The 14,140-nt window shown below is 45.8% G+C and overlaps 1 protein-coding gene across 3 annotated transcripts in view; it reads right to left on the minus strand.

Annotated features, from left to right (window-relative positions):
* The window catches only part of DOCK5 (dedicator of cytokinesis 5), a 195,996-nt gene extending 185,589 nt beyond the window's left edge, over positions 1-10,407 (minus strand). For 2 of the 3 annotated variants that reach the window (XM_037163470.2, XM_037163469.2), the window contains exon 1: positions 10,083-10,367. In XM_037163470.2, coding sequence (XP_037019365.2) covers positions 10,083-10,125 — 43 coding nt within the window. In that variant the 5' untranslated portion in view covers positions 10,126-10,367. Of the gene's footprint in view, positions 1-10,082 lie in introns of all 3 variants that reach the window. The other variant, XM_053668169.1, reaches the window with a different exon arrangement.
* Positions 10,408-14,140: the final 3,733 nt, after the last annotated feature.

Raw genomic sequence — 14,140 nt, forward strand, 5'->3', positions numbered from 1 at the left:
GACAGCTCATCCCGGGCTACCCCTGTACCTGGAACACTGTCTCCAAGGTCCCCTCTCCTCTGACTTCCCAGTGAGCTGACAGCAGCCTGGCCTGGGCTCTCTCCTGTTGCTGCTTCTGCCCTAAGCCCTTCCTTGTCTCACTGTCCCCAGCCTCAATAAACTTCCTCTCAGAATCACCTGGACTGGTATTGAAATCTTTCCTACACAAAGTCAAGAACCCAAATGCTACAGGCCAGCCGAGGCCTAGTCCCTTTCCGGTAACAAAACCACAATGAGATATTACCTGACACCTACTAGAATGGCTGTCACCAAAAAGATAAAAGATAGTAAGTGTGGTGAGGAAGTGCAGAAAAGGGAACCCTTGTACACTGTTGGTGGGAATAAAATTGGTGTAGCCACTGTGTAAAACAGTATGGAGGTTCCTCAAAAATTAAAAACTGAGCTACCATATGACCCAGCAATTCCACTTCTGGGTATTTATCCAAACTCATAGATACAGAGAACAACTTGTTAAAGCCCAAGGGGAACGCCATAGGCAAAATGGGTGAAGAGGGTCTAAAGCAGGGGGGCGGTGTATCAAACTCATTTTCACCCAGGGGCCACTATCAGCCTTGCAGTTGTCTTCAAAATAATTTTAGGGCCAAAATAATTTTAGGACTGTATAATGTAACTACTCCTTAACTGTTAAGGAGTTGAAATTATATTCAGCCCTCTGAAGGCAGCCTCAAAGATGATGTGGTCCCTGGTGAAAATGAGGTTGACACCCCTGGTCGAAAGGCACAACTTTCCAGTTACAAAATAAGTCAGTCCTGGGGTTACAAAGTGTTGTACAACATGGTATATACAGTTAGTAATAATGTAGCGTATCTTTGAAATTGCTAAGACAGTAAATCTCATTTAAGTTCTCATTAAAAGGAAAAAATTGTAACTGTGACTGACGTTAACAAGACTTATTGCTGTGATCATTTGACCACATATGTAAAGATCCTTATGTTGTAAACCTGAAACGAATATATGTCAATTAAGTCCGAATTAAAGAGGGAGGGAAGATGATTTAGTAGCCGATCTTATTTATATCAAAACCTCCACATGGAGAAAACCCAGGGAAGGCAGAGGCAGGCCCCGCCCCCAGGCTGTGTGGAAGGGCTCTCTCCAGACTTGCAGGAAATCCTGATGCAGGAGTGTGCTCACCCCAGTTATATATAAAGAGCAATGAAGTAGCTAGAAGACAGCAAGTTGAAACATCAGTCTGCTCCTGGCTGTGTGATTTCGGTAAGTCCCTTTATATCTCCAGGGCATATTTCTGCAATAAAATGAGGATGTGAGCCAAGAGGTGATGCTTACAGAATCCGCTGTTAATATTTCATGATTCGGTACACTAAAGGGCAAAGCTGTCAGATTTCTGTAACTGAGCCTTAGGACATTCTTATAAGTGGTTCCTGGGAGAAAAGGCTGGAAAGTGAAAGTTCTATCTAGTTCCAGGCTCCTACAGCACATCCTGCTGCAGGTACGCAGGTAACAAACTAGTCAGCAGGAAGCCTTCTTACTCACCTTGGGTGAGTCAGCAAAGAGCTATTTTCAAAGCGTTCGTCTCTGCTGCAATTTCCTTCCCTGGAGTTGTTTGAAAAGACAAAGAATGAACTCCCGGGAGTCAGAGAGGGAAGCTGAGGGGTTAACCACAGTTTAATGAGGTGTGAAAATGTAAGAGAAAATGACACAAACGGGAAAGGTGGGTCCAGGAACATCCAGTCATTTGAACAGCAGCAGCTTGGCAGTGACACAGACCTTTGTGTCAGGGACAAAGACCACTTTTGTCTCTTGCTCTGGAACGAACTGGCTGCCAGCGATTCAGACCATCCCTGGCGGGAGCCTGACCACCGGCCCGGAGAGGAGACAGCCTGAACATCATCACCGGAGAAACAAAATGAGCGCAGCCACCCTCTGCTTTTCCTTGCTCACCCAAATCTGGGCCTCAAAGTCTTTTGTTAGCCCGATCTCAAAAGCACTTTTTTAAGCTTAAAAATGAAACGGTAAGGTATGCTGGAGGCTACTAACAATGTCAAAGGCACCCTACCCCTAAAAGATTGAATACCTCCTTGAATGCCCACAAACAGCAGGCATATCGTGGGTGATTTTTACCTATCAGATCAGGGAGAAAACTCTATTTCCCTCCACTGATTTATCTAGTAAAGGACAAGCCATGCGACCTCAGTCAAGCTCCTAGACCACAGACACGGGTCCAATTCTATTACAACTCATTCCAAAGAATTGAAAGGAGTTGTAATACACTGTGACCAACATGCCTTTTGAAATTCCTTTGACAGTACTAAAATACTGTTTATGTATAGTTATAGTTATAATGCAATTATATTGAACAACATTGCTGGAAATAAACTAGATGCTGAAAAAATTGTGCGTGATGTAAAAATTCACTGCAGTGAGATTGGAGTCCTTACTCTTAGATCCTGCTTTGTCTCTTAAAAGTTAGATAAGGACAAACCAGAAACTAATTCAATTTTCAGCTAACATGACGGCAGACTGACCACCACAGAAAGCCTTCTGAAAATCTGGACAAACTAAAACTTGAGTAACTACTACCTTTTCCAAGGCCCTTCCTTGCCACTCCTCTAAATTACTTTTTCTTCTCCGCGTTCCTTGTGACCATTGACCTTTTTTCTGTCATTATCCTGAGCAAGGTGTATATGTGTTTATTTTAAGGCAGCACAACCCCTTGCCGGTCATGGGGAGCGACGAGTGGACTGAAACGCCTGGCTGCTTCCGTGAGGCGGCATCTCCTCTCCTTCCCAGCTCCTGTGCAGAACGCAGGCACTAATCCAGTGACTCAGAACCTCCTAAACCCCACTCGCCACTGTGGTCAAGCTTTGCTCTTCCCGCTGAGCCAAGGCTTCCGTGTACCTTCCTCCATGAAGCCTCCACAGATGCCAAAAAAAAAAAGAAAGAAAAAGAAAGCACAAAGCCCCCTTGCTCCTTTCCTGTGTTAAATGCAACATGTAACATTTCAATGTTCATAGGATCCTTTGCATAAACAACTCATTAAATCTATTCTATGTGTCTTTGCCTTGCTGCTTGGAAACTCTGCCGCAGACATGATCGAGTTAGGTAGATGACAGGCTCCACACTCGTTTATCCCTTCATCGCTGACTCAGGAGCGCTGCCGGTGAGCCACGCAGTTCCCAGGGCTGGACACACCGATGAAAAGAAGACATTCCTGTCCTGTCCAACTCCTGTCCGTCCTCGTATGGGAGACAGACAGCTGACACGAACAAAGAAAGACACAGGACCGTTAGAGATCACATGAAGAGAACAGAGGAAACAGAACAGACATGGAGAGGTGCGGGCAGGCAGGACGAAGACAGTGGTGCTCCCGCCGAGGGTTCTCAAAAGGATCTAAGGAGGGATTACTCAGAGAGCTGAACAATACAAGAAAATGACTCCATTTTCAATTCTCTTTCTATCCAAGACAGTTGACCCTCACGGATTCTGTGTGTGTGTGAATGCTCCCCCCGGCTACAGTGCACTTGCAACCCCCAAATCAACACTCCTGGTGTCTCGCGCTCGTTCGCAGGTGTGCAAACAGGCAAAGATGACATGCAAGTTCCCACTTGAGGATGAACCAGGTGACACTCTTCTTCCTTTTTTTAATTCTCACCCAAGGACATTAGAGAGAAAGAATGAGAGTGAGAAATGAGAAAGAGGGTAGGGGGAGAGATGTGAGAAACAGCAATCAGATGCCTTCCACACTGACCCCACCAGGGACTGAACCTGCAACCCAGGTATGTCCCCTGACCGGGAATCGAACCTGCGATCTTTCAGTCCACTGGATGATGCTGCAACTAACTGAGCCACCCTGGTCAGAGCTCTGTCTTCTTCTTGTTTCAGTTCTCATTCTGTACTCAAGTGTCCTTTTTGCCATCTATTTAGTATCCCATTTTTCTCATTTTTGTGCTTTTAGTTGATGATTTTGCTGTTTAAAATGGCCCCTAAGCACAGCGCTTAAGCACTGTCTAGTGTTTCTAGGTATAAAAAGCCTGCAATGTGACTTACGGAGAGTACATGTGTGATAGAGAAGCTTTGTTCAAGCAAGAGTTATTACAGTGCTGTTGTCCATGAGTTCAATGCTAGTGAATCAACCAACGATGCGTACTAAATAAGGTCTGCAAACCTTAAACAACAGCACACATAAATTAAGGGGATGTATCGATCAGTTGATGAAAATGTGACCAGAGGCTCAAAGGAACCTGAGCTTACATTTCCCCTAAGAGCGCTAATTCAGTACTCACTAATTCAGAGTTTGTAGTGACTTTGCAGAACACAAACTGCCTACCACAAAGAAGGAAACTCTACAGCACACTGAAGAGGAAGTTTCGGTTGCACACAAGCCTCCAGACCTTGACAGGCAACCGCAGCCAGCCAGCACCGGTGCACTCCTGCTGTTTCTGCTGCCTCTGCTTCCACCATCGACCATCGCTTCCTTCCACAGCAAGTGGAAAGAAGTGGTCCTCCTTCAGTGGGAAGAATGTAAGGGTTTTTTTTTTCAATAATTGTCTTAAGTAAAAAAGAAAATATGCAGGCAACATAAAGAAAATAGCGAGTAGAAAAGAATACAGAAGACGAATGTGCATGACAGTGGGCATGAAGCTGCCACAGAAGGGCACCTTGACATGGCAGAGGTCAAGGTGACAGATAAACAGCTGAAGTGTGGGGAACACGTGGTGAAGAGTTTGGCTTAGGAGTGAGATTTGATACGATCATAGATGAGAAATGTATCCTCTATGAACCTGTTTCGTTTTAATCTGGAAAATGGGACAAAATGTGAGAATTACAGCATTATCTCAGTGACTTAATAAAGTAACATGTAAAACAGCAACATAAACTTTTGGGTCTCAGAACTCCTTCCCACTCCTAAAGTTACTGAGCCCTAGCCAGCGTGGCTCAGTTGGTTGGAGTGTCGTTCCATAGACCGAATGGCCATGGGTTCAATGCCCAGTCCGGGCACGTGCGCAGGGTTGCATCCTAATCGATGTTTCTCCCTCCCTTCCTCTGTCTCTCTCTTCCCCCACTCCTCAAAACAATGAAAAAAAAATGTCCTCAGGTGAGAATTAAGAAAAATGGTTACTGAGAACCCCAAGGAGCTTCTGTTTATGTGGGTTACCTCTACAATTATTTACCATATTAAAAATTTAAGCTGAAACATTTGAAGAGTACTTACTTGTTAATTAAAGTTAACTATAAAAAACCCAATCCATGTTAGCAAAAAGCATGTATTATTTTTTTTATCAAAACTACTTTGCCAATAACGATGTCTGGTGTCAGATGGGTACGAGACTTATCTGGGTGATCACTTTGTAAAGGTATATAAATGTCTCATCACTATAATTTTGTATGTCAACTATGGTTAAAAGATAATGTCTTAAAAATTACTTTTCTAAACAAAACACAGAGAGGAGGGCACTGTTTTGCATATTTGTAAATTTCTTTAATGTCTCATTTCACCAAGGCTGTTTGTTTGCTTCTCAGGTCTGCTTCTGCGCTCTGTCTGAAGCCCTGTCACGCTGCACGTGGCCTCTGGGAAACCACTCTGCACATGCACGAGGGGACACTATGAAAACGGGTCCATGACATCTTAGAATTATTGCCAAAAGAGCGTTAATCTCATGGAGCCCCGAGAGTGTCTCTGAGAACCCCACATGTCCCTGGAACATAATGAAATAAAGGGTTCCGAACAGCGCCTGTCACACAGTAAATCCTTAATAAATACTCTTATTCCTTCATTCTTAGCCTCAATGTTGTCAGAACATGAATACACCGGGACGAGGATTTCTTCAGTTCATTACAACTGAGTAATAAATATTTAGCCCCGTGTCTCCCTGTGGACAGACGATCCACAAGTGTTGCTGTTGTTGCTTATCCTGGTTCTGTAACTAACTAGCTGTGTGATCTTCAGCCATGGCCTCGTAACCTGCATTCGGATTCAGGGGACCATGGACTTGAAAGGGGAAAAGTACACCTCTACTTTCTGATACCCAGCATGTACTTCGATGACGACTACAGGCTATGAAACCACCGTTATACCAGCAGTACTAGTGCCACCATCACCAACAGATCACAGGTATTTTCCCATCACACATGGTTACTGCAGACACCTTAAAAAATCGTATGTGCTCATCACTAACTCAAAAGTATCGCAGTTGTTAGACCTGCCACTAGACTTTATTCTTTGATGTACTAATAAAGCAGTACATATATTACAACATCACAAATTTTGAAAACATCTCAAAATTATATTTCAATACAACTTGATTTATTTTTAATCCTTCATATTTCTGTGCACTTAAAAACATTATTCTGAGAAAGAGGTCTATTAGCTTAACCAGATGGCCAAAAGGTGTCAGGCAACCAAAAAAGTAAAAGCTCATTTATCTCTTCAGGCACCAAGTCCCCCGGAGCTTTCTGAGACCCCTCCCAGCTGTTACCCCTCCAGCAGGAATATTTGGAACGTGCTGACCTGGTGGGGAGGAAATGGGCAGACACACACCCACCCACATCCAAGTGAGTTAGCAAAGCATTTGCTTTCAGCTTTTACACCAGCACTGGAGAAATTTACTCCACAAACTTCAATGCTTTTAGACTCATGGGACCTAGCACAGCTAAAGGGCTGAAAAGCTAACAGTGAAAGCCAATGTTCCCCCAAACGACCTGTTATTACATTATAAAAATACATATCACAAATCCCAACAATAATGAATTATTTTGCAACGAGTCCATCATTAACACAGTCTGGGTCTGCTCTTGATAGAAATAGCGGGCTTACGGTAAATGGGCTCATAATCGAAAGACTAATCTGAATATTCATCACTGATTTCTGCTTAAAATGTAAATAAAAGTGTTTATAGCCTCAAACAGAACAAAGGAAACAAAGAAAGAGAGAAAGAATCAAGGAAAAGAAAGCAAGAAATAGGAAGGAAGAAAGAAGACTTTTCCAGGGCTATGGGGAAAAGCACTTTTTCCTAAGCACTCAGCACTTCACACCTGGGTACTTGCGAGCCACAGGTTTAAAGGAACAGGCCTACTAGTGCCCTTGCCTGATAACACAACACACAGGCCATTCAGGCCCACCTGACGCTGAGGATCCAGCCGACAATGCTATGTTTAAGAACTAAGGAAGCACAAACAGATTGCATTTCAGTCCCTGTAGAAAAATCTAGGCTATATCAGAGACAGCCAACAGTGGCCCCAAGATAACATGAGAGGAGCAGAGACTGCTGGCCTCACTGCCCACAGTTCACAGTGAGATGGAAGGGCGACCCTCACACTGAGTAGTTCTGTCATTAAAAGACTTCCAAATGCTCATCACATGGTTTCCTTCACCCAGGAACGAAATCTGTTTAGCAGACACTCAGAAGTGACAACAATTGCCTCCCAAAAGTCCAACAAGCCAATTTTTTCCAATTAGACTTAAATGAATCCGTCTATTTTATGCTTCCTTGTTTCTCAGCAGCATAGCTCACGTTTTTACTTGCAAAGGAACGACAGGCTGAAGACTCTCATTTAGTCCTCCATCTAACAAAACAAAATACAACTCTTATTGGAGGGAATGAGATGCTAAAGCCTAGAGGGGGGAAACTGTTTTTAAATCATCGAGAAGTGAGGCTGGTGCTTTAGGACGTCATCACAACGCCAAGGATGAGCAGCCACTGAATGCACACGCTACACCTGGTCTACCTCTCACGTGATAGGAACAGAAAGCCATCACCACCCACTGGTTCACTGAAGCCAAGGACGAGAGGCCAGGTGAGGAAATTCAGACTGGCCTACGATAGGAATGGCGAGGAAGAGGTGCGGAGGTCTGAGGTCTGTGAGTACCACATCTGAGGGTGGGAGGGAGCCCTGTGCAAAGGTCTGGATTTGGGGATGCAGAGGCAGGAGGGCACTCAGCACAGGAGACAAGCACAAGGGAGCAAAGTCACAAAGGAGGGACTCTGGGCAGATTGCACAAGAGTGAGAAGGGCAGCGTCTGCACTGCGGGGTTAATCAAAGGAGCCGGGAGAGATAAGGGTGCTGAAGACATACTGAACTGGATTATGGGAACCTTGCAAGTTGGGCTCAGTTTAGACTTTACCCGTAGGCCAAGGAAGGTCTCCAAGAAGAAAGAAGATATGAACAACAATGTGCTTTAGGAATAAACAACAGAGATTTATTCTCGGACAGTCTGTCCTAACAGCGGGTTCTTTTGTGAAACGGATTAATCAGAATCTATTGTGGTCAGCAAAAAATTCTATCCTGGAGCAGCTTTGCTACCTGTGCCCTGGAAATGCAATCTGAATACCTGACTTCAGAACGTATCATGAGAGAGGGGAAATACCATAGTTGTTCCTATGACTAATGCAATAGAAACCACATTTTGGGGCTACATTTCTATTAACCATACCAAAGCCCTAATAGTTTTAGAAATAGCATTTATGCTGCTGAACAAAGTTAAAATTGGTAACTCTTTTGTAAGCAGTAACTAACAATTAGGCACTGCTCAATATGCTTTAAATGAATCCCATCTATTATATAGCATTTCACTTCCATAACAGCTGGCTACTGACTGTCACTTGACTATGAGTCCCTGTCTGAAGCTTCATGACCAAATCTTGACCAGGCGGTCTGGGGAAGGAGAAAGGACAGCTACCCATTTCTGAATTGTAGCCATGGGATAGTGCAAGGATCCTAAAACAAATTTAAAGGAAAAAAGGCTTTGGAATAGGGGAACACAATGAATTATATTTATTTTTATTATTATTATACATATATATATATAAAGGATCACAATCTAAGAATAACATAGTAAATATGAGTCTCTGTTTTTATTAACTGACTCATGGCCACAGAGTTAAAAAAGGACCTAAAGATGTTGAGTTATCTCTGAAAGGGACTTTGCCATCAGAAAGCACAGGCTAGGTTTAGAGACCTCTCCCCAGCAAGGAAGGAGCAGAGGAAAAATGGGGTCGGGGAAGGGAGTAAAATAAAAGATGAGACTGGATTACAGAGGCCAAATGAATGAACCTGAGAGGAAGTGATAAAATTCAAAGCACACATCTGTGTATACTAGGAAATCGCTCCGAAATCTAATTGCCACCGTCATCGATCCACTAACAGCAGTCTTCCCACAAGACCTGAGCAACCTCACTCCTTGATAAAAAGTAGAATCAAGATTTTCACCTGAGTCAAAACCTGCCGCGCAGCCATCAATTGTGTGGGATCCAAACCAACATGGCAGCAATCCCTCCGTTGGTCTGGGGGGCCTTCCAGCACCGCCTCTATGAATGCCAGGTGCCTAGCAGGGGACCTGTCACGGTTCCCTTAATACAAAGTCCTGGGCTGATTCCACGACGAAATTCGGGATTCAGAAGAGAGCCGTAGACCCTCTCCTTACACTCCGACAGGGGGTGAGTCCCAGGGGCCGCCACCCCCGTTCCCATGTCACACGCTTCCTGTCTCTCCCATCACATCCACACAACTTGACTTGCCCATTCACTTTACAACTGTTATGAGCATCCCAGCCCCTAGGAGGAAGCGAGGGAGCGGCTTTCTACTCCCAACTCCTCACTTTGGAGCTTCAGAGAGAACCTAAGAGGGCGGAGGCAGAAAGCATTGGAGCAGCGAGCAGCACCCTGCGGACCTCAGCCGGTTACAAACTCCCGAATGAAACCTCACTATGGGGAGCAGGGAGGCGAGCTCTAGAGCTGGGTCCCACAGAGCAACCGGCGAGCGCCCTCGCCTTTGACGTTTCCACTGTGCCAAGCGCTGAAGTTCTGGGTTCGAGAGCAACTTGGCCCGTCCCGGAACCCAAAAGCTAAAGGCACTTTTAGCCACTCGGCCCTCCCCAAACCCGGAGTAACTTCCCCCGCGGGGCCTCGTGAGAGGGCTTTGATCCCCACCCGCTCCACACTGCGGCCAGAAGTAGAGCCCTGGGGGGCCTGATCCCCTGCCGTGCGGCGCGCGCACCCAGAGCCCAGCATCCGCCGCCCAACTTCGCGCCAGGGAGGGCCGCTCCCGCGCACCGAGGGAGCACTCACCAACCCCGTACTTCTGCCGCTTGGTCGGGATCCAGCGGGCCATGGCGGCGACCTCGCCCAGCGTCGGCGGCGGCTACAACTTCTGGGGCGCCAGGCGCCGTTCCGCCGCGCTCCTGCGCGCCCCGGGTTCCTCCGCCATGTTCGGCAAACTTCGCCCGCTCGGCGGACGGGCTTTCCGCTGCGCTGCTCTGCGCCGTCCGCGCCCGCCCACCCGGGATTCGCTCGGGCTCCCGCCCGGCCCGCGGTCACCTGCTGAGCCGGACGGCCGCGCCGCCCTGCGCTCCCCTCCCTCCGGGCGCCGCCCAGACCCCTCCCGCCGGCCGCGCCCTCGGCCCGCCTCCGCGCTCGGACTTTTCTCTCCGGCCAGCTTGCCCTGGTCCGGGCCGGCTCGGACTCCGGTTCCTCCTGGCGCCCTTCCCTAAGCAGCTTCCCAAGGCAGCCCGGGGTCTGGTTTGCCCTTGTGATGTTTTGCTTTCTTTTTCTTCCTCCCCACCTTCCCCACTAGGATTCACCCTTCCAGGCTGGATCTGTATGTAGGGCGGGTTTCCTGGCGCGGTTGTTTGGAGGGCTGCGCTGGAAGCGCTGGGCACCCCAAGCCGGGCAGACGAGCGAGGGTTGCGGGGTCCGCTCCCCTTGCGCCCGCCGGAGCCTGGGGGGCACTAGAATGAATTGAGAGCTGCTTCTCGCCCCCAGGACACACACCCCCCTCCGCCAGTGCTCGGCGGCGCTCAATAAATATTTGTTGAATGAATGAGCAGTTAACTACTGCTTCCACCCCCTGGAACTTCAACTGGAACCACGAGAGCCGGAATCCCGACTCCGAGGCAGACAGATCTCCTGCACCGTTTATAACCTTCAAAAGCGGGAACGTGTGCTCTGTGGAAAATGGAGAATGATGCAAAGGACGCGGCCTTCTCAGAAGTATAAAATAGTTTCCTAGGGAAGCCTTGGTGGGAAAATTATTTAGAAAGCTCTAACTTGAAAATCCAGTATCCCCAAAACATCGTACTCCTCCCCAGTTGAAGAAACTCGGACACTCGTGCTCAAGGGGTCCTCCCGAAGACCTCCCTTTTACAACAGACCAGCTGCCCAAGGACCATCCCTACGGAGAAGGGGACCGACTGGGCACATCCAGGTCTTCTCGTTCACTGACTATGGTTTTGTGACAAAAAGCCCAAACTCGGGGACTGCCGTTCTGATCTGCCATTGACTCTCGCTGGCGCCCTCTGAAACCGCCCTCCTGGAGTTCACTTCCTCCTGGAGAGATCTCCGGAATGAAGATTGGGTGGGGGGTGGAGGTGAGGAGGTGGGTACCTCACGCATGGAAGTAAAAATCTGAGTAAATGACCAACTGACTCATGCTCCCATTTGAGAAAATGTGCCCGTGAGAGAAAGTTTGTCCTGCAGTCTGCGATGCCTTTCTTGTCTGTTTGGAACGTGAAAAGACAGGAAGATGAAGTACAGTGAAACTTGATTGAAGAATCCGTGGGTTTTAACTTTGGTAACTTTTTGCAAAGCCGGATCTGAAATTAAAAAATAGTAAGTCCTGATCATGGTGGGTAACTCCTAGGCTTACTTATTCATCCATAAATAGGTTTTTATTCACAAAGATTTCATAAGTTAAGAAATCTGTCACTTTAGACTTAACATCGTAAAGGAATCCTACCATTTCCTCCCAAATGAGCTCTCTGCCATCATAATTAACCTCATTTACCACGTTAGGTAATTTTTCTTTCCACAAATATTTATGAAGTGCCTATTAAATGGCAAGCATTGTTTTAAGAACAGTGCACAGCAGTGAATAAGGTAAAATTCCTATCCTCATTGAGCTACAGTCTAGAAGAGGTAAGACAATAAGCAAATAGAAGTACCCCCAAAGAGGCTGCACCTACAAAGAAAACGCCAAAGCCAGAAGGGTAGGGTGGAAGAGGGGCACTGCAATTCTGTAGTGAGCGCTCTGGGAAGGCATGTCTGGAAAGGTGGGGGAGGTGCAGACCATAAGGAAGTGAGGTTTCAGGGAAAGTACTCTGAACTCAGGAACCAAAAATGCAAAGGCCCAGAGGCATGTTTGGCAGGTTCCAAAAACAAGGAATCCTTGGTGAAAGGTAAGGAGCCTGGCGTGGGAGGAAACTTGGTCCCAAAAGCCAGATAAAACAGGCCTCTAAAAAGCATAGGAAAGACATTCTCTGTCACTAGACGTGTGAAGGGTTTTGAGCCAACCAAGGACATGATCTAATTTGCCTTCTTTGGTACAAAAGATTGTAAAAACAAGGAAAGATGCAGGAAGATCAGAAGGATGCAAGACTGTTTCAGTAGTTCAGGCAAGAAATGAAGGTAGTTGGCCCTGGCAAGGTAGCTCAGCAGGGGAGAGCACTGTCCCGTGCTCCAAGGTTGCAGGTGCATCTTCGGTCAGAGCACATACAAGGAGCCACCAATGAATGCATAAATAAGCGGAATAGCTAATCTGTGTGGCTCCCCCTACCTCAAAGAAATAAAATTTTTTTAATAAAATAAAGAAGAAATGAAGGTAGTCAGGCCCAGGAAGGGGAGCTGGGGAGGGTAAAAACAGGTTGGATTCTTGACCTATCCTGAAGGGGAATCAACAGGAAGGCTATGTGGGCAGCGGGGAATTCACCGAGGCTTCTGGAAGTCTTAGGGTACTTTTATCAGCATATGTTTTTGGAAAGTTTGTCCAAAAATAATCCTTTTTTAAAAAAGTTATATTTATTTACTTTTGCAGGACCTGGTCTGCAACCCAGGCATGTACCCTGAATGGGAATCAAACCAGTGACCCCCTGGTTCACAGGCCAGTGCTCAATCCACTGGCCACACCAGCCAGGGCATATTATTCCTATTTTTAAATGATTTAAAATTATTCCTATTTTAAATCATTACCCAAGGATATGTTTAAACAAAAAGTTCATTTTGTTTTCTCTGTACAAGGGCTCTAGTAGCACTTAGTTGTTTTTAACTTCATTTGAAACAATTTTGTTAGATAGTATTGTGACAGCTGTCATATCAGCGAGCATTAAAACAGTATCAAAATTGGTGAATTTTTGTGCAGCCATTTTAATATTGAAGGTAGAAAAATAAGCAACATCGTCAATGTGTTATAACTTCCTATTTCAAGAAAGGTAAAAACACAACTGAAATGCAAAAAAAAAAAAAAAGATTTGTGCAGTGTTTGGGGAAGGTGCTGTGATTGATCAAACATGTCCAGGTGGTTTGCAAAGTTTCTTGGCACTATAGACATGTTAGCCAAAGAACTCTTTGCTGTGGGGCTGTCTTATGCATTGGAAGATGTTTAGCAGCACCCATGGCCTCTACCCACTAGAAGCCAATAGTGGGAGATAGCTGACATATTCAAAATATCCAAATCAATAAAGTTGTTGGTGATAATGAAAAATGTGTCTTTTAGTTTACAAAAAAAAACAAAAAAAACTTAAGACTTTTTAAATACTGGGTTGGATTAAAAACTTAAGACTTTAATACTGGGTTGGCCAAGACTTTTTGGCCAACCCAGTATTTCAGGGCCCACAACCTTGAATCTTATCCCTGGGTCAAGACACAAGAGGGGTCAAGGATGAGCCTAAAACCAGGCTTATGCTACTGGTGAATAGAGTTGCCATTTTCTCGGTCATTTGTGATGTCTGCCTTGTCTTTACACTTTACAGCTAAATTGTTCTGTACTGAAGTTTTCCTTCAATATTTCTGTAGGACTTACTTCTTACTTTCCCAGTAAATCCTCTGTGTGAACCTGTAAGAGCTGAAGCATTTTGCATAGTGGAATAGGGGCTTCACAAGCTTACTTCAACGAAAGTAAGTGTTCAAGGAAATTGGATGTCCAATGGTCTCCAGCTGCTGGTATATTTGAAATTTAATACACATCACAGAGTTAAAGCTCCTCCAATGGAACTGAATTTCTACCAGAGTGATTCCAGCTGCCTCACCCCACCCTTGCATTATAGGTTTTTTGCAAAACTTGAGGTTTGTATTTGGGCACTGACTATTTCAAGTTTGACAATAATTGTGTTAACAGGGCTGCCAGAAAATGGAAC

This window comes from Artibeus jamaicensis, unplaced genomic scaffold, assembly GCF_021234435.1.
Source record: "Artibeus jamaicensis isolate MK-2021 breed Jamaican fruit bat unplaced genomic scaffold, CSHL_Jam_final contig_477, whole genome shotgun sequence".
In the NCBI taxonomy this organism is placed as follows: domain Eukaryota; kingdom Metazoa; phylum Chordata; class Mammalia; order Chiroptera; family Phyllostomidae; genus Artibeus; species Artibeus jamaicensis.